The 27,922-nt window shown below is 43.2% G+C and overlaps 2 protein-coding genes and 2 long non-coding RNA genes across 27 annotated transcripts in view; 2 read left to right on the forward strand and 2 right to left on the reverse strand.

Moving 5' to 3' along the window:
- The window catches only part of LOC144068705 (uncharacterized), a 146,653-nt gene that overhangs the window by 74,892 nt on the left and 43,839 nt on the right, over window positions 1–27,922 (reverse strand). For 3 of the 19 annotated variants that reach the window (XR_013298269.1, XR_013298250.1, XR_013298254.1), the window contains exon 4: window positions 19,975–20,066. This is a non-coding gene — a long non-coding RNA (uncharacterized LOC144068705). Of the gene's footprint in view, window positions 1–19,418; window positions 19,892–19,974; window positions 20,067–20,186; window positions 20,274–20,775; window positions 21,277–21,781; window positions 22,009–27,922 lie in introns of those variants that run through there. The other 16 variants (XR_013298259.1, XR_013298255.1, XR_013298247.1 and 13 more) reach the window with 15 other exon arrangements.
- On the forward strand, window positions 507–16,925 carry LOC144068681 (uncharacterized). 5 transcript variants are annotated; one of them, XM_077593356.1, is made up of 26 exons: window positions 507–589; window positions 3,159–3,259; window positions 4,805–4,944; window positions 5,040–5,299; window positions 6,347–6,543; window positions 6,680–6,951; window positions 7,315–7,479; window positions 7,587–7,683; window positions 8,702–8,760; window positions 9,021–9,072; window positions 9,148–9,293; window positions 9,353–9,417; window positions 9,474–9,567; window positions 9,645–9,911; window positions 10,573–10,866; window positions 10,923–11,174; window positions 12,130–12,450; window positions 12,529–12,638; window positions 12,728–12,947; window positions 13,022–13,177; window positions 14,436–14,626; window positions 14,685–14,836; window positions 14,898–15,155; window positions 16,315–16,468; window positions 16,556–16,688; window positions 16,781–16,925. In XM_077593356.1, the coding sequence occupies exons 9-26, from the start codon at window positions 8,739–8,741 to the stop codon at window positions 16,909–16,911; spliced, it is 3,018 nt and encodes a 1,005-aa protein (XP_077449482.1). In that variant the 5' UTR covers window positions 507–589; window positions 3,159–3,259; window positions 4,805–4,944; window positions 5,040–5,299; window positions 6,347–6,543; window positions 6,680–6,951; window positions 7,315–7,479; window positions 7,587–7,683; window positions 8,702–8,738; the 3' UTR covers window positions 16,912–16,925. The 5 variants fall into 5 exon arrangements, with proteins under 5 accessions (XP_077449482.1, XP_077449480.1, XP_077449481.1 ...); XM_077593354.1 differs by lacking the exon at window positions 507–589 and having other exon boundaries at window positions 3,090–3,259; XM_077593355.1 differs by lacking the exon at window positions 507–589 and having other exon boundaries at window positions 3,090–3,259; window positions 6,347–6,539.
- On the reverse strand, window positions 2,022–8,040 carry LOC144068686 (cAMP-regulated D2 protein). The gene is made up of 8 exons (XM_077593380.1): window positions 7,567–8,040; window positions 7,299–7,500; window positions 6,799–6,935; window positions 6,600–6,727; window positions 6,409–6,527; window positions 5,036–5,176; window positions 4,779–4,951; window positions 2,022–2,727 (listed from the first exon to the last, which is right to left on the reverse strand). The coding sequence occupies exons 1-8, from the start codon at window positions 7,972–7,974 to the stop codon at window positions 2,275–2,277; spliced, it is 1,761 nt and encodes a 586-aa protein (XP_077449506.1). The 5' UTR covers window positions 7,975–8,040; the 3' UTR covers window positions 2,022–2,274.
- LOC144068709 (uncharacterized) lies at window positions 17,746–19,372 on the forward strand. 2 transcript variants are annotated; one of them, XR_013298273.1, is made up of 6 exons: window positions 17,746–17,847; window positions 18,039–18,116; window positions 18,680–18,763; window positions 18,861–18,926; window positions 19,009–19,146; window positions 19,242–19,372. It is a non-coding gene; the product is annotated as an uncharacterized LOC144068709 (long non-coding RNA). The 2 variants fall into 2 exon arrangements; XR_013298272.1 differs by having other exon boundaries at window positions 19,009–19,142.

The following is a 27,922-nucleotide window of genomic DNA, read 5'->3' on the forward strand; positions in this document are numbered from 1 at the left end:
AAGCCTTGTGCTAAACATCAAAGTGCACGTGGCGCTCTATTTATAGCAGCACATTGTGGCGCTCGCTGCCCCGTAAAGTTACTGAACCAACATGGCGCCGCTTGTTGCCATCCCAGTAAGTTTCCCCCAGCAGAGCCGTGGTAGGAAACCTTAGGCTCTGAGGTCAAATGTGGAAAATGGCGCCGAGAGATCAAAATCCACCAAATAGGAGCTTCACTTTGGCACTGCGGCGTTAAAAAAAACACCTCTAGCTCTTTTTAATCATCATTAGAATCTTCTACATGCATTTTCTGCTTAATACTTATTGATTATCAACGGCGTAAGAATGCTGTCAAAAGAATTCAGAGACGTTTTCTACTTTAAAAGTGGTGAAATGACTCCAAAAAGGTGCATGTTTTCACGTATTTTGACTTTGAAATTCTGAATACCAGTGAATTCTCACTTTGTCCTTTTTTCCCCCCAACATATCCGTCTCTCAGCACAAAGAAGACGACGACGCCCGAGGGGAAGCCCCGCCCTCCCCGCAACCAGGTGTACACCCTACTCCCAATCCGCCCAACATGAGGCTCCGCCCACCGCATCAATTCCTGTAAGCAATTCCTTTCTTCTTCCGTGTGGTTACAACCTGCCCGAATTCGCTTAGATTAGATGAGATGAAACTTTATTCAGCCCGTACTCGGGAAATTCACAGGAAAATACACTCAGGGAGGTTGTCTTTCTGCCCAGACAAACCAAAAATTAGAGGGAACATTGACCATAAACCGTCGCAAACATTGTGACGCTTTATGAAAATGCAATTCTGTTTTTCACATTCCCAAAGAAAGCCACAAAAGAAATAAAGGCGGGCGAGCAATTGGCCGCTCCGTTCCCGAATCCCGTTACAGCTCACATTGCGTGGAAAGGAAACGACACACACACACACCTGCGTCGGCCCGCCTTCCCCCCCAAACCGCCTGCGGATATTGGACCGGGTTCAAAAAAAAGTGGCGCCCAGGTTCCCCCCCAGCGTTTTCCGCTCCCGAGACGGCTTGACGTGGGTGGAAGCGGGAAACGGGGGGGCGGGGGGCCCCACGCTCCAAAAACGATCCTCCCCTCAACTCGTTTCCATAGCAACGGCCCGGGGAAAGTTTGCCGGCCTGGGTGGGAGTACGCCGGTGTGTTTGTCGGGAGAGCAACGGCGGAAAAAAAAACCATGAAATGTAGATCGCCGTCAATGGCTACCACCGTATTGTTTTGTATCTTAAAGTGAAATGGACATTTGAAGTCGATGCACCGAGGAATCAATCGGCGGGGTTAAATGATGGGCGCCCCGGCGAACCCTGGCGCTAATAACCAAGCAGCGATAAAAGCGCACCTGCCCGACCTTAAACCTAAGTGCGCCGCTCATCATACGCCGGCCCCGTAGGCATGCTTTTATGGAGCTTGAAATAAAGTTAGTTTATTGGGCCATCTCCTCTTTACGTGCGAAAATAATAAAAGCGGTAAGAAAATTTCAATACGTGGCCGTTAGCATGAGCATATATAGAAAATGTAGCTCCTAATTCCTAGCAACAGCCACCATGTAGCCAATTATTTCTGTCTATACTGCACAGAATAGCAACATTTTTAGAGATTTATGAGAAAATTGCACCGGATGCCTCTTGTGTTACGGGTGGAAATAGTCTTAGCCATTTTTGTAGCTATTATATGCTGAGGCTTTTGGGAATATAGCCTGCTAAGGGGAGGAAAACACGTGAAACTCGCGTCTATACACGTATAATGTGTCACGTTATTAAGAAAATAATGATTTGCAGTTTCTAGGCATGATTATTTTGGCTGATAGCACACAAGGAGGCATGCGGAAAGAAAAAAAACAATACATATTTTCAAAACCAAACGGTATGAGGATTGCTTTACTGGAATTATTGATGAGTCACACTGTGAATTAAACAGCTAGCTTGCGCCAACGTGTGGAAATATCAGCAAAATTGGAATCCAGCTAAATGACAAGTCGACTTTGGGTGCATTTAGGTGTCGTTTTAAACAAATTCATGTTCAAAACCTTCATTTTATTGGCATTTAAATCACAAAGGTGGTGTTTACAACATGCTAGGAGAAGAGCATGCTAGCATTGCAAGATGGCGGCGCCCGTACGAGCAGCAGTCAGAGGCTCTCTCAAATGTATTTTAATTCATTCACTTCCTGGAACTTTAGGAATGAAGCAAAAATGTAAAAAATCTGGCCAGAATTATTATTATTATTATTTTCAGATTGACACTCCAAGCAAAAGGTTCCCTAGTAAATACCCAGACTGTCCCAGAAATTACACACTGCGTTCCTGGTCCCCTCTTGCGCGTGCGAACCCAGCGTCAAGTTCATGAGCGGCCATCCGCCGGCGTCCGAGTAGCGAGGCCAGACGGGCGCGCCTCGCTCGCGGCAAAAGGTGGTCTGGCCCAGCCTGGAGGACGGGTCACCCGCGTGGGCGAAAGCCCCCCAGTAACACAGCATCCGATCGGACAGCCGCTTCTCGCCGGGCGTCACGGCCAAGCCGGCCACGGGGGCCGAGTCGAAGACGAAGGGCAACTCGGCGCCGTGACACACGTGTGCGTAGCAGAAGGTCAGGCCCGACCAGACGCGGGGGTCCGACGTCACGTGGTCAAAGACGTACATCCACGTCTTGCCGCCAGCTCGCGTGGCGGCCCTCGCCGACCTCCGCGCCGGACACAGGAAGACGAAATCGGTGACGATCTGAAGCGGATGACACAGACACGCTTCTGTCATGTATGCACGATTCGCTTCTTTTCGTGTAAAAGCGCCCGTCCTCGGGATGAAGTGATGCAACGCAACCCCCGAAGAGAAGCCGTCAGAAGATTTACACGACGTCTGGCGCACTCCGTGCTCGTGACCGGATGATTCGCCTAAAGACGTTTCGCCAACGGACGTTTGACAGACAGACAGGTCGCCGAATGGACGCTCATCACTCTCAATTTATTAGTCTACCGTCAATGGCAGCCCGGGAATAAGCACTCTTGGGCGGGCATGGGCAGCCCAAGTCGCAATGGGGGCAAAAAAATGTGCCTGTCCGTTTGTCAAATGTCCGTCTGCGAAACGTCTTTAGGCGAATCATCCGAGTACCCTCCGTGCTAAATTTTGCTGATCCAGTTCTACCATGTCTGCAGGCGAGGAAAGCCAAGCTCCACGCGCACTTCCTCTCCGGCGAAGTGGCTGACATTCACGCCGACCTCCCCCCAAAATCCTCCGGAGAAGTGGCCTTTCTGAGGTGAGCGCGGGTGCGAGCGTGTGTTCCAGCTGCAGCCCGACCGGTGGCGAATACTAAACGCCAGCCGGAGCATCCCCTCTTCACCTCGCCGTCATCCCCGTCGCAGACACCTTGCACTCACATTGACATCGCAGAGGGAGATGTAAATAGCAGATGCTTCCGGATTCCATCCTAGAAGTTTCATCGATGTAATGATCACGGCCATAACGAGTCATTTAGTCCACTAAAATAGGCTTTGATAAACTCTCCAGGGATTCCAAATGATCATACGTTCATTTTGCAACCGTTTATGTTATACCTGTCAGCCTCGGCCAATTGCTCTCCTTATTAATGATTGCAATTCCCTTCATTAAGCGATATTAGATTAGAGCCGAAATGGGTAAAACCAGCCAACTACAGGGGACAGCCCAATTTGGTGGCCGGCCAATCACAGGGCATGAGGATACAAACAAACCAATCCTAGCTAGGGGCGATTTAGAGTGTTCAACCCGCTAGCCTAGCATGCATGTTTTTTTTGCGGGGGATGTGGGAGGAAACCGGAGCACCCGGAGAAATCCCACACAAACTCGACAGAGGAAGGTCCGAATCCAGGATCGAACCCTCGATCTCGGCATCGAGCCAAAACGGAGAACTCGCTTTGAAACAATTGGTCTGGTTGGGCTTCTCCTTGTTGGAAATCGGCATTTGCATCCTCTTCTGCTTAATCAAATGACAGGTCTGAAAAGTATCGTTATTCATAAAGCAATAAAGTCCAGCCAAGCTAAAGAGTTTAGCTGTAATTAGCGTCTCTCGCTTTGAGCATAAAAACAAGAACGCAGCGAGTTGATGTCCCGAACCCGCATTTGGCTCATAAAATAAAAACCGTGCGATGCCTTCTTCCATTCTCCTCCATCTTTGTTATTCCCTCAGTCCGCATTTGAGCAAAACTCTTGCTTTAAAAAAAAAAAGAAGCAAAAGCCGAGATAACCTTCCAAATAATTGCACGATAATGTGGAGCGCCAGCAACGATGCTGGAGTTGAAAATGAATCCCTCGCCCTGACCCATTTTTACATGTACCGTCTTGGCCCGAATATAGATGATATTTTTTGCATTGAAATAGGACTAAAATGTGTCCGTCGTCTTACAATCGGGGTCTGGTCGTTGTACCCATTCACGCCACTGGAGGGCGCCAGATATTTTTGAAGTGAATGATGAACACTTTGACGGTTCATGCAATTAGTATTGTCATTTTTTTTTTCACAGTACATTGGTTTATTTACATTTCAAAAAGTAGAAGCCATTCATTTACAAATGCGATGACTCTTAAGTTGACATATTTAAATGTTTAGATATTAAGATGTGATAGACAGCTTAAAAATAACGTGTTTTTTCTCTCCAATATGTTCTTTTAATCGTTTGTTTCAGATGTACTGTCATTATTTTGTGAATTGATGATGTTCAAAAAGTCTTTTCAAACTTGCAAAAGAGGGGGTCGTCTTATATTCAGGCCAATACGGTAATGTATCCTGATTCTCTTACCTGAGCCAGCATATTTCTCCGATCAGAGTCCCGATAGAGCGGCAGATACTGGCGCAAAACACGCAAGCTGTGTTGTTTGAAGATGGCCGTGACGTACATGACGGACTCCACGGCGGAGACCGGCTTATTAAAAACGCCGTACGCAAAGATGACGCCTTCCTCTGAGGTGGTACCTTCAAGATAGAAACAAAAAACGGACCATGATAGCATCACAATAGAAATGAACGCCCAACACCGTGTTTTTTGTGTTGTTTTACCTAGCAACACCGGTTTTTCCGTGTGCCAGCGGCCTGCCTGGAAAGCGGCCAGCGCCTGCTCCTGGATGAGCTCGCCGTCCACAAAGGGACCCCACGTTTCGAAGACCTCCAGGAATCGGAATGGGTTCACGAGCTGGGAACCTGAGATGGCAGAAATGCCACTTACAGGAATCTCTCCAAACATCGCGGACAAAGGACTTGGACTAAAACTCCCATTACTGTTTTGGGGGGATTTATATCAAGCGGAGAGGAACTATTTTCACTGTGAGTATTCTATTTAAACCAAGGGTGTCAGACTTGGGTTGGTTCGCGGGCCGCTTTAACGTCAACTCCATTTCATTTGGGCTGGACCATTTTAGATATAATATTTAGATTTTTTTAATGAATGGATTAAATGAACTGGATTAAAGGCCCTGAATATTCAGTTTTTTATAGATCGAAAACAAAGTTTATTTTAGCTTTTTATATATATATATATTTAGATTTTACAACATGATTTTTGAACTAAAAACAAAGAAAATATGGATTAAAAAAATAGCAATTATCGATTTAAAAGGGGGAAAATCAGGAAATTGAATATACATCTATACTCTTCATTTTAATTTGATCCTAAAACAGAAAGTCGGCACTCATGAGTTACTTTCCCGGGCCACACAAAATGATGCGGCGGGCCAGATTCGGCCCCCGGGCCACCACTTTCACACCTGTGATTTGAACTATTTACATTTACATTTTTATATATATATATATATATATATATATATATATATATATATATATATATATATATATATATATATATATATATATATATATATATATATATATATATATATATATAAATGTAAATAGTTCAAATCACAGGTTGGACACTAAATTGCCCCTAGCTATGATTGGTTGTGCCCTGCGATTGACTGGCCACCAATTCAGGGTGTCCCCCGTCTCTGGCCCCAAGACAGGCTGCAGCACCCTCTGCGACCCTAGAAAATGAATGAACGAATCAATATAGTTTTTGATCATTGTACTGGCACGTGGTAGCTATAATGGCGGTGATCCTACTTTGCGGTTTTTCATTTATCGCGGCCATGTCTGGTCTACATTAAACCGCGATATTTGAGGGATTACCGTAATTCCACTTGAAGGAAACTGACCTCAGACTTTCCAAAGGTCCGGTGGGTAAAAAACTCACTTTATGTTGTATTTTGGGAGTTTCAGGGCCATCACAACTCAGCAAAGATTTACGACAGCGCTAAAAACCTGGAGGCTTTTTTTTGTCAAGGTCCCCCCTAAAGAGTTCTTTTACTTTGCCAGATGCCATCACTCAAGATAAAGCGCGGCGCTTTATGCAAGAAGCCAGTGGTCGGCCGTCCTACTTGTTTTCATCTGCGCTTCCAGGACGGCCCGCGGTGAGAGCGACATCAGGCAGACCACGTCGCCGACCGAGCAGTTGGCCTTCCTCGCAAAGTCCTTCCCCAGCTTCAGGGCGTCGTGCCTGCGGGTCGAAGTGGGTGAGAGAGATTGGCTAACGTACCCATTTGCTAGCTGGCAAATGTGGCTTTCCGACCTGCTCTTAAACGGGATGGAAAAGGGTAAACTCTGCAGAACCGCTTGCTTGAACAGATCTTTGCTGCTTTGGATCGTCAGGTGAAGACCGACAGACTGAGCACCGGCGCTTTCTCCGAATAGCGTTACCTGACGCAGAAGCCACACCCTTTTCCCACTCAGCGACTCAAAACCCCAAAATGTCTCGGCCGTAAACTCGCCTTGCCGGAGTCGCCTCCGAACATCTGGATGTTCCGTTGGACCCAAAGGAGCGCCGCCTGCTGGTCCAGAATCCCGTAATTTCCCAGCGCCGCCGATTTCTCGGCGTCTTTACCGGAGACCAGGAACCCGAACGCACCTTTGGAAAGTCACAGGTGATCAGCGATGCAGAAATTGTGTGTGTATATATATACATATATGTATATGTATATATAGATATATATGTATATATTTCAGCAACATGCTTATTTATTTATATATTTATTAATGTATTTATTTATTAACTTACTTCTGACCTATCTATTTATGTCTAAAATGCCTTTCCTATTTCTGCATCCTCACCCCCTTGCTACTGGGACAACAAAATTTCCCGAATACGGGATGAATAAAGTTATCCAATCCAATCCAATTTTGAAATAATGACTCTCACACACACTCCTATTATGTATTGTCCTTGACTATCAATTCTTAATGTAAGCATAAACGTGGAAGATGTCCTCACCTAGTCTGTACTCCAGGCTGACCACGATCGTCCGAGTGAAGTTGGCGATGAAGCGACCGTCGTACAGAGGTTTGGAGGCCGAACCGGCGATGAAATCGCCGCCGTGGATCCACGCCATCACCGGAAGCGTCCCGCTCGGCGGGGACCCCGACTTCAGCTCCCGGGGAACAAAGACGTTCAGGTAGAGACAGTCTTCGCTGACCTAAGCGAGGCGAAGGATTCCGGTCAAAGCGCCGTTCCGCCGTCAACGGCGTTTGACGTTTCTTACGTTCTTTGGACATTCCGCAGCCATCGGTCCTCTGCAACCCTGCACGCAAGGAGCCCTCGGGAAGGTGGCATCGTAAAGCGCCTTCCACGGACTCACGGGTCTCGGCGGCTTCCAGCGGTAAGCTCCGACCGGGGGATCCGCGTACGGTATCCCGTAGAAAATATGGGCCTGGTCCACCGTCATCCCCTGGACCGGCCCGTCTTTGGTCATCACCACTGGTCCAGAAGCGTCGGTCTCCTGGACCGGCTCCGTCTTAAAATCCGTGTTGTGGACCGACGGCTCCAGCCCGGCGTAGATTCCTCTCAGGAAACTGGCAAGGTTGACCTCGGTCTCCATTTTGGTGGGCTCGCCCCTAGCGTGCACTGAAGCCAGTGCGCAAAACAGCGGCAAAGACCTCCACCACGCCATATTTGCTCAAGAGCACGGATGTTTTTTAACGAATGACGATGAGAGAACTGCGGACGGCCTCGACTCCCTCGCTTGTGACTCCAATTACTTAAGTTAAGATAAAGCGGAACAACAAAAAGTCGCTTTATGTTTGGAGTAGTGTGTGCGGTGATTGAGCACACATGGCCTTTACTTTGCTTAATGTCATTATCTTGTACATTCAGAAAGGTTGACCTTTTTTTTACAGTCATTTTATTGCTAAAATCATGCAAATGTGCCTTTTCAAAATTGTAGTTGCGGAAAAATCCAGCTTTTTCCTGTTTAATAGTCGCCAGAAATGACTGTTTTCGATTTCTAATCTGATTCCCTAAAAATGATGAATGCTAATGTTCAATTGGGAGTGAACATTTGGGTGAACACTGGCCTCTAGTGGTGATTGTCGTAAGGAAATGTGAAGCCCTAAACGAAACGTCGTAATAGAATTAAAAATTATGTTTGAACTCGCATGCTCATTTGGATAGGAGTACATTTATTACCAATTTTTTTTCTTCTTCCGTGCAATACATGAGGGTAACATTCATCACTTCCTGTGACGTCATCGCACACCTGTCACTCATTTATAGGCTGTCAATTAGCAGCAAAGCTGACCTTTCCTTGAACAAAACGCGCTCTGCTATAATCATGAAGAAAATGTAAGAAAACTCATTTGAAATGGATTTATGTCATTTTGACTCTCTTGTATTTGCAGAAAAAACTTTGACTTTCCTCTCGTCCTTCTAACGCTGATGGTTCAAGCGATATCATTAGGTAAAACTGATTTTTGGTAATATTTCATACCTGTCAACCTCTGCCGATAACTGCCCTTATAAATGATTATGATTCCCCTTACAAACCCCCCCAAAAAACCTTCCAAACACCGTACGACGAGTCGTACGGTGTTTGGAAGGTTTTTGGGGGGTTTGTAAGGGGAATCATAATCATCTATAAGGGCAGTTATCGGCAGAGGTTGACAGGTATGTTTTGTGCCGTATTTTTCATGATTTATTTTTTAAAAACTTCTTTTAAAGGACACGCCAAGGACGTTTTCTCAATATGTTGGAAGGGCAACCGCCAGGAAAGGTTGGAGCTTTTATTTATTACTTTTGTGAAGTGAAATGAAGCGCTTTAAAGGTTACCATCTCATTCGCTGCTCAGCAACCTGTGGCTCAACGGCACATCTTTAAAAAACCTCTGGAAGAATAACCACATGGCGGCCTTGAGCGTTCCTCTGTCAGTAGAAAACAACGTCAGCCTCCGTTACGCCGGCATACTTCGCTCGTGGACCTTCACCATTTCTTCAGGTAAACAAACCCTGCCTTAACGGCAAACCGGTGGAACATACGCTTGTATCTAATTTCAGATCCCAAGCAAACCAAAGTCCACGGAACTCTGAAACCGACGGAACGCCCGACGAAAACCACGCAGGTTGTGGGATGGTGTTCAAAATCCGTTTTCCTCAGCTCATCTGGGTTATTTTGCAGGACTTCCTGGATTTGTTGACTCCTACCGACGTGTTCCCTTGTGAAAATCACACGTGGTTCTTCTACCAGGAGGAGAATTTCTTCCTCGCTTTCGGTGCACGCCGTTACTTTTATCGGTCCGAAGCATCGAATTTTCTTCTTAAATGGCGTTGCTGAATTTCTCATTTTCAGGTCATTCCGTGCGCTACCCCATCCGTGTGCTGTACCGCTCCCCCACCGCGTTCCTGCTATCCTGGTCTTCGGGCCGGCCTGCTTTCGCCGCCAATTCTCACGCGGTCGGCCTGTATTATTCAGACCGGAACGCCTATCAACTTCTGAAAAGAGAGGAAATGGAAAATAATCCTCACCACGTCACCTCCCTGGAATCCTGCACTCCTTACGTCGTGTGCGTGGACACCGAGACCGACTTCATCGTCACGTGCCTCCCTACTTTGACCGGTATGATGAGGGAATTCATTTCTGCCTATTTTTTTGTCACTTGGTGAAGACCAGCGCTAAATTTCAGAAAGGAAAAGACCATTTTCTGGTCCTTCCTCGTCATTTTATGGTACTTACAGATCACTTTGCGTCAATTTTGCATCAGTTCCTATTGAATTTTGGCCATTTACAGGTTACTTTGTGTTGGTTTTGGGGTTCCTCGTCAATTAATTCCATTGATTGAAGAAATGGAGCAAAATGAAATCACAAAATTGTAGTTTTAGAGCATCCAGGCCAGGATTTTTTTTAAATTGTGTATGTAGTGACCGGACGATTCGCCGAAAGACGTTTGGCCGACGGACGTTTGGCCGACGGACAGTTCGCTGAACGGACATTTCGCCGAAGCGCTCGCCCCGCCCCCGGATCGTGTGTACCAGTTTTTCAACCTTGGCCCGCGGGCCATATACGGCCCGTTACAGATAACATTCATTTAGGAATAACAAGGGCATGTACTGCCCCCCGCTGGACTTAATTCTAAATACAAGTACGTACTACACTACAATGTGCTGCCATTTTTTTATATTTTTTATTTTATCCTTGTGTTTAAAGTAGTATATGAATTCCAAAGTCAGTGTTTGACACCTGTTCTAGACCGTTTTTTTTTTTTGTCATTTTCCATCAGATCCTGTCATTCCCAGAGACTTTAAAGTCAGTTCGCTGAACAGCAGCAGCATCACCTTGACCTGGAACTTCCCCGAGGAACTCTACTATTCCTTCTTCGTCCTCACGTCCTTCTATCTGGACGGCCTGAACCACGTGGTGAAGGAAGTCCCCCAACGGCACGCGGCGGACGACTTTGCCATCACCTTACATGATTTGCCGCCGTGCAGTCGCGTGTTGTTTGGCCTGCAGACGGTCTGCCAGGCGGGAACAGAGACGCGCTACAGCGGGATGATCGAGACCGACGGAAACATCGGTAAGCCGCACTTCCTCTGCCAACCGCCAGACCCCCTTAAAACGTGAGCCATGTAGCCCACTCCAGCATCGAGGACTTGCGCCAGACCTCGTTCGGCCCGGAAAACTACACCCTGAGCTGGATGGTCAGCGCCCTGTCCACCATCTCCAAGTTCAACATCTACCACCAAGGCGTGCTGCAAGGCGCCACTTTCTCCACCGACTACGTGGTCACGGGTTTGACGCCTTGCCAATTTTACCACGTCAGAGTGGAAGCCCTCTGTGGGGATGGCGTGCTGATGAGCACCGAGACACTTCCGGTACACACAGGTACTCCGTCATCGAGGAACCCTGCATTTGAAATCACGTGTTTATAGGAGATACCAGTGGCGGTCCGTGCATTTTCTAATGACGCCTTCAGCAAAAACGATTTTATGGCTATAAAACCTCTATTGCAGCTACAGCTGCGACACAAAAAAAATCATCAATAATAACCTCATACAATTGAAATATTATTTCGGAATACAGCCATATTTTACTCACCAAAAATCCATTTTAACCGTACACAATATCCATCCTTCTTTCTTCCTAGTTTTCTATCGCCATCGAAGCTAATGCTGAAAGTCGAGCCTGTCCTGTCGTATTTCTGGCATACGTTTTTATTCGATTTACTGCTGAAAATGTTCGTTCCCGGTTTTGACAGGCTTGCTTGCTTTGGAGTTGTCCGACCTTTCTTAATGATGTCCAGCTTTTTTTTTCTTGAAAAGTCCATCTTAAAAATGGCTTTAAATCAATACAACAATATCTTTGCTTGTGCAGCTCGCTCCAGATACAGTTTGGTAGCTCTGGCTAGTCCACTCTATCTATCACTAGCCAATCATAGTTGATGAAAGCGATGACGTATCCCCTACGCCTGCGAGAAGGCAATGTGGTGTTGCCAACTCGAAATCTGATTGGTTGATGCAACAGTCTTATCGACGCTTGTTTAATGCAGCAGAGCCTGCAGAACTGATTGTGAAGACCTTGAGGCAGATTTCTGACCCTGGCAACAAATAATAGCTGAAATGTGATTGGTTAAATGCTTCAATATGAAAACATGCATCTGGAAGCAGTGCAACCAGGGGGAAAGGAAGCTAACAGACCATTTGGAATTATTTAATAAGTATTCATGGACAAAATATAATATATGATTCAGATATTTCTTAGGCCAGCACACCACTGGTAGAGACGGCTTTAAAATTGTTTGTTTTTGAAACTAGTTGACCAGGCTTGCATTCATTTTCAGGACCCCGCGGCGTGTTAGAACTCCGCTACCGCACCAACGACTCCAAAGCCTTCTGGATTCCTGGCTCGCAAAGCTCCGCCTTGACGTTTTTCTACCAACTGTCCCTGGAGAACGGCCCCGTCCTCCGAGAAGACAATTTGACGGAGACGCAGCTGCAACTGCCAGGGCTAGAAACCGGGAAGAAGTACGTCCTCGGATTGTGGGAACGCTGCGACGGCCGCTGGCTGTCGGGACGGACAGAGTTGTGTTTCGCGGTAGACCGTTCGATTTACGGCTTCCTGGCGAGGGGTGTTGGACTCGACTCCATCAAAGAGGACCAAGGTCAGAGTCCCAATTGTTTTGTACTCTGTTGTTTGTCAAACTACGAATGGCTTCTTCATCTGGGATTTTGTGCTCCAGCTGAAGAAATGTACCTGCTCAGAATGGTGGTGCCAGGTTCCATTCCTGAAGACGTAGGCGACGAAATGACTGAAGTCGAAGCCGTGATGGTGGAAAGCATCCGGGACTTGGTAAATTTGCTGATTTCATTGCGTAACTTGCGAGAGGAAAGGAATAAAACATTTTAAACGCACACTTGTATTCATTTTGTGTTTTCCAGCTACTGGAATTTTTCAGCGAAGTCCGTCCCTCGATCCGTGTTGAAGAAATGGGAATGGAACCCGCCACGGAGAGCCAGAAAACGCAAGTCCAATTGATGCTCTTCGACTCGTCGCACCGAGACGACGACATGCCGCTGCCGGTTCAATTTCACAAGGATTATATCCGGTCCAAACACAGCGCTTACGTCTCGCTTCGGGGCGGAATCCTTTACTGGGATGGTACGAGCGGGCAAAATTGCGTCCAATCTGTCCATCTATCAGCCTGTGTTCATCAAAATGGTTTCTTATTTCAGGTCCTGACCTTTGCGCGCCGTCCAATGGAGCGGTTTGTCCGCAAAACTCTCAGTGCGTCAACACTCTGGGTTCCCACCACTGCGCCTGCAGGAATGGCTACTACGATGTTAGCGCAGCGTTACAGGACCCCGTGCCCTCCTACCCAGTTTGCAACGGTACTACAAATGTGTCTTTCGCTAGTATTTTGTGTCTTACAAAAATGTCAACCGAATTCAAATCTGACCTTTTTAAAAAGCACTGTCCCATCGAGTCACCTCTGCAAAGTCTGATGGTTTTTGAGTTTTATTTAATAGCACAAATTAAATGATCATATTCCTATTCATGTTAATGAACAATATTAAGATTGTAGCCGAGGGCTAATTTCCATCTTTAGTCCTTTTTGTGTTGGTTGAAGATAAACGATGACACATGCCATATAGTACATTTTTAGACAATGTTGTGATGGCAATTTTTGTTGGTCTAACAGCCAGGCTTTAAGATGATTGGCCAAGAGGCTCGAAGATGCGATTGGATTGGTTTGGATTGGATAACTTTATTCATCCTGTATTTGTGAAATTTGGTTGTCACAGTAGCAAGAGGGTGAGGATGCAGAAATAGGAAAGGCATTTTAGACATAAATAGATAGGTCAGAAGTAAGTTAATAAATAAATACATTAATAAATATATACATAAATAAGCGTGTTGCTGAAATGTATATATGTGTATGTATATGTGTATGTGTATATATATATATATGTATGTGTATGTATGTATATATATGTATATATGTATACATATATACATATATATATATATATATATATATATATATATATATAATATATATATACATATATATACATGTATATACATGTGTGTGTGTGTATATATACATACATGTATACATATACACATATATATACATACATATATATACATGCATATATATACATGCATATATATACATACATCATATATATGTATATACACGTGTATATATACATATGTACATATATATATACATATATACATATATATACATATATATATACATATATGTACATGTATATATATACATATACATATATATACATACATATATATATATATATATATATATATATATATATATATATATATATATATATATATATATATATATATATATAAATATAAATATATATATACACACACGTACATGCATGCATATGGTAGGTCTTAACACACAGCCATTTTTTGTTATGTTCATGTATGCTAATTTGTACCAAGTTCCAGATATGTGAGGCTTTGGCTAATTTTGCACTCTTTTTAAATGGAACTACACAGTCACCTCTAGAGCCAGCCCTTCCTTGTTGATGTATTGGAATTTTTGGGTACAAAATCTTGCAATGGGGGAGGAGCTATGTGATGGAAGAAAGTTGTGTGTCTCCACAGAGAAAGGCATTTTCAGCCAGTGTCTGGACAAAGTAATGATCGGAGGCGTGGCCAAAGCCTACTTGAATGCGTACATCGGTGGGAAGGTGGAGGTGGCGCTGAACAACGCCACCTGCCCAGTGGAGGAGACCGCCATGCTGTTCCACTTCCGCACGCCGCGACTTGGCACGGAATGTGGGACCAAGAGGCGGGTGGGTGTGAATATTTTCAAGTCAAACGTGGATGGAGCCTAACGACCGTTGTACCCAGGTGAACCAAACCCACATGGAGTTTCAAAACACGCTGGCCGTCAGGGCCACCAAAGATAAAGCCATCACCCGCCGGGATCTGAAAGTCATCTGGAAATGCGTCTACCCTCTGCATTACATCCGCGACGCTCACGTTAGCATCGATTTGAAATGGTGAGCGGTGTCCCTTCATTTTTCGTGCGCTTTTAAAACGACCACTTTTTTTTTGCCGTAGGTTCAAAGCCTACTCGCTGGTCCACTTCAACAGCTCCCTGCAACTCGGCCTAACCATGGATCTGTTTGGCGACCGGTCCTTTAGCGAAGGTTATCGCCAGTTCGCCAGAATGGAGCCGGAGGACACATTGTACTTTCAGGTTGCCTTGGACGCCGAAGTCTCCTTCGCCTCAAACGTCCTACTGCACGTGGAGTCCTGCTGGGCTACGGAGACCAGCGACCCGCAAGATGAAGTTCAAGGTCTTTTCCTTAAGGACGGGTGAGGAATTGAAATGCTTCGGTCCAAATGCAAGTGTTGGGTTTATTCTGGGATGTTATTATATGTTCATTAAGGATTTTCAGGACTATTGACTCAACAGAACACCTTGTTCTAGGCCAGGGTTGGGCAAACTTTTTGGCCCCGGGGGCCACATTGACTTTAAAAATTTGACAGATGAGCCTGGTCAGCACAAGATACGATACATTAAAAAAACTGCATCCGTTAAGAGTACATATGAAACATAAACAGAACACACACATGTAGCTTGCATTTCATGCACAAACTGTTTTTTCTCTTGCAGCTCCACATTCAGCTCGTTAATGTGTGTCAGGATGTCCACAGTAAAAGTTAAATGTTCAGAAATGTGTCAGTATGTATTCTCAAGTAGCTCCCACACACATGTACATACTTTTACTAGGCTAGTGCGCCATCTATCGGGGAAACGAGGATATTGCAGGAAAATGAATGAGGTCATTGATTTTTACTATAATTTGGACAATGTCGGCGGGCCGGATTAAAAAGCCTAACGGGCCGAATATGGCCCGCGGGCCGTAGTTTGCCCATGTCTGTTCTAGGCTGAGGATGTTGATCTACAAGGGACTCATAAATTGCTTTGTCTTGGACTCTGGCAGAGGGCGATAAGCGCATTATCGTTTAAAAATACGGCTGCTTTGTTTACCTTATAAATAAATTATTATGCTTACTTCTGCAAATTCTTACTCTGTTGTTTTGGTTTCCAATCCGCTCGGGTCACATTGTATGCTTTCTTGTGCTAATTCTTACTCTGTTGTTTTGGTTTCCAATCCGCTCGGGTCACATTGTATGCTTTCTTGTGCTAATTCTTACGCAGGTGATTTTGGTTTCGATCTAAATATGAGATTGTCGTGGCAGTTGTTTTTTGACCTTAATGGTGTTATTCGGTTAGCTTATGCAATTGTTTTAAATCAGATGACATTAAATGTTTTGAGTATGGCGCGACAAAATTGACAGAGTAGGAGACCGTTTTTCAGAATCCTCCTGGATGAAGATGAATCGGGAGTGATTTTCACTTGCAAGTTGTAACCAGTGTATGTTTAAAGATGTCTCCATATTTGATTAAATTGTATTAATAATTAATCCATCACTAGAAAAGTGCAATCACATATTTCCTTTCTCTTAGTTGCCCCATCGACCACACCTTCCGGTGGCTTTCTGTAAACGGTGTGGCTCCGAAAACCAGATTCGCCATGCAGATGTTCCACATGCCTGAAGAACTGCCCCTCTATTTTCACTGTTTGGCCAGCATCTGTGGACTGAAGGAGAACTGTACAAAGGTTCTGGTTCCCGCAATGGATATAGATTAGCACTGAGCGCAGTCGTTGACGTGGCAACACGTATTTCTTATTCCTCCTAAATAATAGAACTGCACCAACCCTCAGCGCGCTAAGAGAGCAGCCAACATCTTGATGGACGCCAAATCGGAACGAGCTGCCGTGGTGTCAGCTGGACCTCTGTCGGTCAGTCGGCAAATCTCCAGAGTCACGAAAACTTCCTGTGAGCTCACGTCGGATTGTGAGGATGTCTTGACAACAGAAGCTACATCATGTAATATTGCAACTTCTAATATGGAGGTTTTTTTTTTTCAGGGACAGAGAACAAGATGATTATGATGATCTTCATTCTGGCAGGTTTAGTGGGCATTCTCGGATTAGCAGTACTGTTAGTGAGTGTTGCCAAAGCTGTGGTGGTTTATAATGCACAGCGGCTCAATAAATAGTATTTAAACTGTTATTTTGTTTGTTTTTTCCTTTTAAAAATGTGATCCATAAAGGCCAAAATGTACCCGTCTGATACCTACTACTCATTAAATGACCAATTTTCCATATTGCAACATAATTGTCCATTCTTCATAGTGCAGAGTACACTGCTGTTATGTTTCCTGTAGGTGGCGCGACTGTGCCACACCAGGCAAATAAACACCGAAGAAGAAAACGGTTACGTCACTTCCGCCTCTACCAAGACGGCATGAGGGAAACGCAAACAATCCATCATTCCATCCTGCCTGAAATCTGCCACCATTATTCCTGTCCCCAAAAAGCCAACCATTGACAGCATGAATGATTATAGGCCTGTTGCTCTCACGCCTGTGATCATGAAGTGCTTTGAAAAGTTGATAGCCCACCATATCAGGAATACAATCTCTCCCTCAGTTGACCCTCACCAGTTTGCTTATACAGCTAACAGGTCCACTGAGGATGCTATCACCATTGCTTTGCTCTACAGCCAAATGAATCCCAATTGAAAAAGCATATCCAAGTATGTAACCTTAGAAGTCAAAAACAAACACTCAAGTGCATGTCACTGCAATGTTCATAATGTGCAATATTGTATCTTAAAGTATTAAAGCCCAACCAAAAAGTATTTACAGTACGTTATTATGAAAACAATGTATTTGTTTTGAAGTATTAATGCCCAACCTAAAAGTATTTGCAGCCCCAGCCCCCTGACTAATGCACTCTATGATGAAAACGATCTCTTTTTTTTGTGTCTATGTGTAATAGGCGTGGCCGAGGCGTGGCTGACGTCAGAGTTCAAAAGACCGCCGCCAGGGTGAGCCGGAGGCTAGGCGCGTTGGACTGCTGAGCTGCTCAGAATTGACGATTTCCCGAAGAAAGAGGCGACAAACTTCTTCCAGGACAATGCAGCGCGTTCGGTACTTTGTCTTTTGGGGATTTCGTAGCCCCAGTTCTCATTTCAAGAGTGCTTTTTGACGGGAACGTGCTTCATTGGCGTGATGTAGCCCCGACGTGGATGCTAACACAAATGTTTGTTAGCGAGTTGGCTACATCGCGTCACCTATTGCTCTCAATGTTTAAAAAGAAACCCTTCCATTGTGTGTTTCAGTCCCTCAACGAGGACAGACTGCTGGGAAACATCAAGAATGTGGCCATAACGGACAAAAAGGAGCAGTTTGTCGGCAAAGTGAGTCTTTTTTTAATAGCTTCTAATTCCTCTACCCGTGTAATTGGATTGGATAACTTTATTCATCCCGTATTCGGGAAATTTTGTTGTCACAGTAATGTTTAGATATCAGCGACCAGTGTTCACGGCTTTCCTAAATTAACTTGTTTAGCATCATGATACACTCCAATTTTGAATGAAGACACTTTAACTGGGTTGGCGTTGATTTTTTTTTAATAGCAAGATCCTGTGTATGTAACTCACACTTACACTAGTGCCATCAAGTGGAGGTGTAAGGAATAATCGGTACACTTCTAGAATATATATACTTTTGCCCTTCCCTTTCCTAAAGGAAGACTTCAGGGCTTGGACCTTTTCATTTTTAATTGTGGTTTTGACAAAACCTAAGCGAGACATTCATTCAACCGTAGCGCAGGGGTCATTTTTGACTCGTTTAAACAACCATTTTTCCTCCGTCTAAGAGCTTTGTGAGACGTATTTTATTTTTTTGGTTGAATGGGAGTCATTTGTGCATCAAAATGGTTAAATAAGCAATGACATAATCATGCTGTGGTGTTTTGCAGAAGTTTAAAGCCACGGAGACGGTGGAAGCTGTCCAAATCTACAAGACCAAAGAAGTCGTGTATGATGTAGGACCTGTGTTTCAGGTTACTATTATTTTAAAACGATGTTTTCTAGCCAGCCAACAATTGAAATGTTTCAATATATAGTACCTTGACATAATCATGTTGTGTTGTTTTGCAGAGGTTTAAAGCTACGGAGATGGTGGAAGCTGTCCAAATCTACAAGACCAAAGAAGTCGTGTATGACGTAAGACCTGTTTTTCAGGTTATTTGATTTATTATTTTCATGTCATGTTTACTAAAAATACTCTATTTTGCTTCTCTTCAAGGTCCACCCAAGTTTACCAAATCAACGCTAAAGAAAGGTGACTTTGGAGCGTGGCACAGCCTTTGACACCAACATCTTGAGGGCCCCTATCCAGTATGTTTTCCATATCTGAAAATAAAGATGGGACCTTCTGATGTTGGTAAAATCTAACTTAGTGTTGTTGTTTTTTTGGTCAAATCTTTTTTTTTAATGTTGGACTTAGTCTATTTTTTTTTACCCTCTTTCTCTCCCCAGAATTCCATCCAGTGCCAAGAAGAGAATTTTCATCAATGGATGGACACACCACCTCATCTTTATATGCTGGAAGACTTATGTGAACTTCTCAATAACCCCATTTTGTGGAAAAATAAAACCTTTGAAATATACTCATGTATTTTTCTTCATATAACTAGCAAAGGAATGCAAGCAACATGACACTTAATAGTTTTTATTCAAAGAAATACATTTGCACACTTAGGATCACATTGATTGTTGTAGCTGGTGTTCACCTGTAGACAAAATTAAAACACTTAGGCTAAAAAAACGTTTTTTTTAAATTATAAAAAAGTTAGTATATAAACACCAAAAAATAAAAGGAAAAAAAAGACCATTGAGGGTCTGGGGTCTTTTTTCTCCAAGTGTTTTAACAAAGACAAATGACACTCAAATCTCTTTTATTGAAATTTCTGATTGAAAAAAAAGAAAGAAATCCTCCTCACCTTAGGGATCGGGACATCACCTATAAAATAAGAGGGGGGTTAGTAAATTGCAACTTTAGTCAATAAAATAATGTGAGATTGGAATGTTTTGACTTGGATACATTACAATATAACCGGGAAATAAGCTGCTTCCGGTAGCCAGCGCCATCGCATTTCGATCTTAATCCATCTGCGTGCTTTGTGTGTCTAAAATACAGAAATAGCACTCGTTACTGACACTGCGGCGTAAGAAACGATGCGCCAAATAGGCATGAAAATACGGTATTAACCTCAGAGCAGAGTTCAGAGACGATGCATCATCTTCAAGTGGGCAACCTGGGAAGATCACCTGGTCCTCCAGGGTCTGGACATCACCATGGACCTGGTGCGTGCAAAAAAAAATAGAGCAAAAGTTATCATATTCAGAGACTGGAGATTCAACAGATGTGTTTAGGTGGGATTTTTTTTTTTGGGGGGGGGGGGGGGGGGTAATTAGTATTACCTTGATACCTTGGCCCAGTCTCCTCTCCCCTCAAGGGTGTGCATGGTTCTGGACACACGGGAACAGCTTCATCTTGATTGAACCAAGCTATTTGGGAAGTGCAAACAATTATTACAGGAAAGAGAAATCTTCAAGTAAATGATCAAGATAAATAATGAAAATAAGTTAGTGAGTGCTCGGTGCTAATTTCCCCTGGAAGTTATGTGATATGTGTCACGTTTCATTTATTGTTTTATTTTTTTTATTATTATTATTTTATTTATTTATGTATTTATTTATTTTATTTATGTTTTATTTGTTTTAGTGCATATTATACACCCATGTTTGACATATTTTATTACTTTGCCCTTATTTTGAATTTACCCATTCTCAAGATCAACAGATCTCAATAAAGTGTTGGTCTACGAAAAAAAAGAAAAAAAAAATCCCCTTTCCAGACAAAGCGATTCAATATACAGACTGATGTTAAAAATTAGCAGAAAGTCGGCTTAACCATTTTGGTATCAATGAGTTTTGTTTAAAACAGAATTACAAATTGGAAAAGGGCGTTTAGCAATCGCAGTGAAAACTATCATTACATTCAACACACCTTCACCTGGCAAACTGACCGTTGATATCTCGGCTTTGTTTGATAAAATGAAGTCTTCCCCCACGACTCAATAATGGAGAGAATACGGACAAAATACTTTTGAAGTCAAATGTCGTGAGGCTAATGCTAAGATAGCTAGTGACATGCCAAGGAGCCCATACTTCAAATGTCGACGGTGTGTTCGACCTGGCAATAAACTAACAGATTTGTTGGCGTTTTGGCTCAATTGATTCCTAAAAAAATCTCCCGGTAGGGTGTTAAAAATGCACATAGGCCAGTAAATTGCTCTAGTCTAGGGCTTACCTCGTTTGGGTGCTAGTCGTTCGACCGACGGCATGGAAATGGCTGACCCAAGGGGCGCGATGCTGCGCATGTGCATAATTTACGCACCTGCGTCACCAATGGGCGTAACCACGCCCATAGGAGGTGATTTGTCCTCCCGACTCAATGACCATGTTTGGAAGATGACGTACTATAGTCGCCATTTTTGTAGTCTTGATGCTGTAAAAGAGTGTGTTCGTTGTTTTTTTTTATATAAAAAGCCTTACTTTGCATGGTCGTTTTTAAAAAACAAAAAGCCTTACTATACATGGTCATTTTTTAAAGAAAAAAGCCTTACTATACATGGTCATTTTTTACAAATTAAAAAGCCTTACTATATACTATGTCGTATTTTACCAGGGGGAAAAGCAATGAAAGGAAGCTAACAGACCATTTGGAATTATTTAATAAGTATTGATTGACAAAATATAGGCCAGCAGAGAAGGCCTTGAAGGCCCCGACGGCCCGCCACTGTAATACAGTACCGTCGAACTACAACCACGAGTGCAGTTCATTAATTCTATGTGACTTTTCACAATGTTACATGTAAAATCCAAAGACTGAAGAGTCTCTGTCATCGATAAGGGAAATCTAGAAAATAATAATGCAGCGATTCTAACAGTAATATCGACATTACTATTCAATAAGAATGATTCATGCAAGCGATATCATTACCGTAGCATACCACGGCAACTTTTCTTGACTGGTCTTTGCGCTCCGATGCTTTGACCCACGGTTTTATAACCGATTTCAAATGGTGCTAGAAGGCCTGCGATGGGGGCTCTATGCACCAGAAGAAATCAGTTATTAGCAAAGGCGGCCTGGAACGGGCTCGACCTTTGACCTGGGACGGGATCTGACTCCGGCCTGGAACGGGCTGGACCTTTATGACCTGGGACGGGATCTGGCTGCGGCGCCGTCCTCCAGAACACTGATTTCAAATGGTGCTAGACACGGGAAATAGACATCTAAACCACCGATTGAAACCAGTTTCTGGGGGCAGACATTTATTTATTCATTTTCGACTGCACTTTGCCATGAAAAAGAAGAACGTCGGCTTTGAAAATGGGAATATTGCACGTGAATCGTAGGGCAATCGGGCCGGGAAATCCCTAAAGATGGCAGAGTGGTGCACACCCAAAGCTGGAAATGAATAGTTGGGTTAAATTCTTTCATTTAACAGAAACATGCAATACAACACTTTGTAGAAAAATGGCTTAATTATTATTATACTAAAGTCTATCGTGGTATTTTACATGAAAATGTGTGCCTTTTTTAGTCACTTCACCTCTTTTAAAGTACAAAAAGTCTCTGAATTCTTTTGACAACATTGTTCCGTTGTTGCTAATCAATGAGTATCAATGAGAATATCCATGCAGAAGAGTGTAATGAAAAAAAAAATGATTATAAGGCGCTGTAGGTAGTGTCAACGCCACAATACCAACGTAAAGATCCTATTCCTGCCCTTTCTCACCAGCAGTTTCCATAGTTTACCTCACAGGTTAGCGGAGAGCCATATGCACCCATCAAAAGAGCCATATGCACCCATTAAAAGAGCCATATGCATCCATCAAAAGAGCCATATGCACCCATCAAAAGAGCCATATGCATCCATCAAAAGAGCCATATGCACCCATCAAAAGAGCCATATGTGGCTCCCGAGCCATAGGTTCCCTACCCCTGCTTTATTGGAATGATAGCAAAATTGAGTGAACTAATGGGATCGTTGGCAAAAAAACTAAATACTAGTAGTGCAGGAATTTACTATGGTTGTGATGTGATGCTCAAGACTCGCCACTAGCTGTCGCTAAGGCCTTTGAAATATGGCTACGCAAAAAGTGCCTTGACGTAATAAAGTACGTAACTAGTGATGAAATCAATATTCCTATTGAAGATGAATGATTATGATTCCCCTTACAAACCCCCAAACAACCTTACAAACACCGTACGAGTCGTACGGTGTTTGTAAGGTTGTTTGGGGGTTTGTAAGGGGAATCATAATCAATTATAAGGGCAGTTATCGGCAGAGGTTGACAGGTATGTACTTCTGAAGCCCACTAAAAGAGTGACTCAGAAAAGACACAGTAAAAAAAAACCAACTTCCTTTTTCACTTCCCGAATGATCAAAGAGTCGTGGTCTAAAAACTTCCTGGAATTTCTCGTATAATCACCGTGACTTGACAAAAATGACTGGCCACGCACGCACTCATCCCTAATGGGCCTCTTGGCATTGGATGGCGCAGCCGTGCTTGTTTTCCTTTGAAATGGCGGGCCGGCCAATAGGGAGGGAGCCTCGTCATGGTCTCTTGGCAAGCAGGCAGGCCTTGTCAATAAAGTCCAAGTGTGAAAGGCAGCATTTTTTTCCCCGCTTTTAGTCCGAGTCATCATTCACGCCGCCGTAGCGTAACCGAGGTCGCCAAGGCACCCGATCTCAATTTGTGTCATCAAAATGGCCGACGTGTAATGAGACGACCGACCGAAGCCTAGTTTCATTTTTGACGATGACAGTGAAACGGCTCACGCGCATTTTGACATTTTTTACCGTATTAATAAGCCTTTTGGGGTGAAAGATAACATACAAATAGGTTTGCATTTTCACAAATAGTGAGCTCGTTTCTCATAAACAAATTGTATTTACATTGTATGCCAGAATCTATACTTATCTTACAAGTGTAAATATCTCATTTCAAAAACATTGTCAAATATTTTTTTTATTGGAAGGCATAAAATGTCAAAATGAAGATGAAAAGGATTCTTTGGTATTTTTTGGTGCAATTTCTTTTGACACGAGGCTTGGTTATCCATGCAAAAATAACCAAACATTGGCAGCCATCTTTTTTTGAAAAATGGGTTTTTACAATAAAAAAAGATTAGAATTAGCGTTTGAACTAAAATAAGCGATTTCATATCTAAAGATAAGACAGCGTCTTAAAAATCAGTAGAGACTTTACAATCAAGTAAATTTAGAAATAATTTAATTTAGAAAGCTTTAGGATTTACTCTCTTATCTGTGCTTTTAAAGGTAATTATTAAACAAAACAAAGATACATTTCTTAAAAGTTACATTCAAATAGCTCATTTTGATGAACACATTCAGGAAACAAACTGACGGCATATATGAATCAAATTGTTTCTAACTTAAATTACGGCAGTTGAAATAGTTTGTGGTCTGGCTTTCTCGAAAAGACAACAACCAAAAAAAAAACCCAACAACTTGTTTTTTCCCCCACAAAATGATTCATGACTTCTGAAATCTACATAGTTGCAAACTAGCGTACACAGACAGAATGTGTTACTTTGTCAACACCTCCCACAAAGGTCAACTATGAAATGTTAGAAGGGTTTTGATAGCATTCATTAGATATCCAACAAGAGCTGATTGGAAATTCCCTTCTTTGTTGCTGGTAGGGACGGACAACAGCAGTGTTTGGGTCTCACTTTCAATGTAGTCATCTTCCAACTGACCAAAATTGCTCGCAGTCCCAGTATGATTTTGGTGGACTTTACAACAAGTGCGTTTGCCTTTTTCAAAATGTTTATATTATATTTTGTCCATCAATACTTATTAAATAATTCCAAAATGTCTGTTAGCTTCCTTCCATTGCTTTTCCCCCTGGTTGCACTGCTTCCAGATGTGTCTTTTCATATTGAAGCATTTAACCAATCACATTTCAGCCATTATTTGTTGCCAGGATCAGAAATCTGCCTCATGGCCTTCACAATCAGTTCTGCAGGCTCTGCTGCATTAAACAAGCGTCGATAAGACTGTTGCTTTAACAATCATATTTCGAGTTGGCAACACCACAATGCCTTGTCGCAGGCGTAGGGATACGTCATCGCTTTCACCAACTATGATTGGCTAGTGATTAGCCAGAGCTACCAAACTGTATCGGGAGCGAGCTGCACAAGCAAATATATTGTTGTGTTGATTTAAAGCCATTTTCAAGACGGACTATGCCAGAAATATGACAGCACAGGCTGGAATTTCAGCATTAGCTAAGATGGCGATAGAAGAGAAGGAAGAAAGAAAGGAGGGAGGATGGATACTGTGTACAGTTAAAAAATGATCTTTGGTGAGTAAAATATGGCTATATTCCGAAATAATATTTCAATTGTGGGCCCGGTTCTGATATCTGAAAAGCTCCAGTGTTTGTATTTAATCACTAAATGCTGCTAGGAAATGGATTTGACCCCATTTTAGTGCAATTTTTGCCGTTTCACCCTTGATGTCCATCGCTGTCTTTTCCCGGGGAAATCACCCCCTGACCCGGTTGTAATGTCGGAAAAGCTCCAGTATTTGTAGTTAATCATTAAATGCTGCTAGGAAGTGGATTTTACCCGTTGAAGGCGCTACGAGAAAATGCACGGACCGCCACTGCATGGACATGGCGTCCACTGAATGACTCTGACGTGCGAGAGTTTATGGCAAAGAGCCCGGCGGCTCCTCTTACCTTTCCTGATATTCCGGGCTTGGGAAAAATCCAGGTGTACGCATGCAAAATTGAATGAGGAAGTATCCCGAAATGACCCAAGCAAAAGCCAACGTCAAAAGTTCATCTTACTCACGCGTGTCCTTTTCCCTCTGGTTTCAATTTCATCCGGATTGGAACACACACACACACGCCGTTAGATATCTTAATGTGAAGTTCCAGACTCGTATCAAGGCAATTAGTAACCCTCAGTCGTTCACCCCGTGTACACAACGTGGGTATGTGTGTGTGTGTGTGTGTGTGTGTGTGTGTGCCATGCCTTACGAAACAAAGTGGGTGTGTCTCACTTGAAGCAAGTGCCCAAAAAAATGCAAGTAAAGAGAAGGAAGTACACACACACACACACACACACACACACACACACGTGTTGACGAAAGATGGTTGAAAGGAAGTGTAGTTATGCATGACTAATATGAATTCTGAAATTGATTAGAAGGGCATTTTTAGTCAGGGCTGGCCAATATGATGACACAGATCACCAAAAAGCGTAAATGATGCATCACATCAGTTAAACTGAATCTTTTGCGAACAGTTATAGATAAAGGGGGTGATAAATTACCACAAAACACCTACATACAGTGCGGTTTTTTGGGGGGGAGTTGCCAACGCAAAATTATTCCTAACTTTTAACATCAACTACGGTATTTTGCCGTTTAACATATGTTTAACAATGTAACTTCATATGATTTGGTCCTTCAAGCTACCACACGAGTTCCACAATTTGACCGTAGTTGATCATTTTTTGGTGCTTCTAGTCATGTGGTTGATCGTTTTTGATGGTTGTTTGTCGCTCAGGATTTACAGTGGCGCACAGTGATTTCAAATAACATAAAAGCATTTTTCATCTTGAAATGTATACGAGGTCACGAAAGATCACTTACTTACGGGTTTGGAATATTAAACGGCTAAATACGGTAATTCATTGAGATCAAATAATCGCATATTATTATTGTGATTGAAAAAAAAATCCTCTGCTGTCCAATGCTATCGCTAACACTCAAACATATATGATTCCTAAATGATCTCCTGAAAACTGAATTCAAATCAAATCCTACAATGTGTATGGCAGCAACTTTGCTCTCCACATTCATTACGTGGCAAACAGAAATTAGAGGACTTCTATATTAAGAAGCCATAGTCGCCATGGTGACACCAGAGGCAAAAGACTAGCTCGGTCCGTCCGTGCGTCCATCATGTTGGATCTGCCGGGATTTTTTTTCTGGTAGAAAGTGGGTCGCAGGTGTGGACAAATCGGAGTCATAAGTTACGAGGCGGAGACGTCGTCTTGGCCCAAAAAGCAAGGACTAATCAATACGATCATATGCAGAGCCATGCAAATATATCAAGGATCTATTTAAACGTTGCTATTGACATAAACAGCAGTTGCTTGTATGCATATCAGTGTGTGTGTGTGTGCGTGTCAGGTTGCCACACGGCTGACTCATCATCTTACGCAAGGCCGTTAAAGGCGCCGTCACAGGATGTAGGACCCTCGCTCAATGGGTGACATAAACAACAGGAAATGAATTGCTTATTTCAAACAAAGAAAAATACCATTCATCTTCATTGGACACAAAAAAATGCTATTGCATGCAAGCCTGCTTCGTGTGAACCTTGGCCTTTATTTGCATATTTTTCAGGATTAACCGTCGCTCATCGGATACGTTGACGAGCTAAAGTGCTTCCGTGGTGTCAAAAGTGCTACAAAAGTGAACTTTTATCTCAAGAAATTGCACCAAAGTGAACCGTTTTGTCATATCGTGGAAAAATGAGCTTTGTTGCCAATTCGCGGCTTATGAAAGCAAGCAAAAAAAAAAACGTTTGGTGCGTGCCGTCAATTAATCGCATCATTGTTGTTGTTGTTGTTGTTGCAGGACCGACTTTAACTTCGTGTCCAAGTAAAAAGGCAAAGTTCACGGCGCGAAGGAGCGGCCATCAAACACCCGCACCTTTTGGAAACAGGTAGGATCATGCTAGCCACCCACACACGCATTTTTCACGTTCCACAGCCAAGTAAACAATTTTCGGAAGTCGAACGCACGGCCCACGCGCGCCCAATCGTCCGAGCTACGCGGCCATTCCCATAGCTGTCAACCTCGGCCAATCGCTCCCCTTATTAATGATTGCAATTCCCCTGATTAAGTGATAATAAACCGTACAAATGCAACGCAGCACATATTTACTCACATAGGACGCACTTAAGGCTAACATTTTCTCCCAATCAGTTGGTGCACTAAATTCAAGATTGTGTAGATGTCGCTGTATGATGCTGACAGCTGGACGGTCTGGGTACATTGCTTGCTGACGTGCTATATTTATATAGCGAAAAGGCGTGG

This window comes from Stigmatopora argus, chromosome 23 (genome assembly GCF_051989625.1).
Source record: "Stigmatopora argus isolate UIUO_Sarg chromosome 23, RoL_Sarg_1.0, whole genome shotgun sequence".
Lineage (NCBI taxonomy): Eukaryota > Metazoa > Chordata > Actinopteri > Syngnathiformes > Syngnathidae > Stigmatopora > Stigmatopora argus.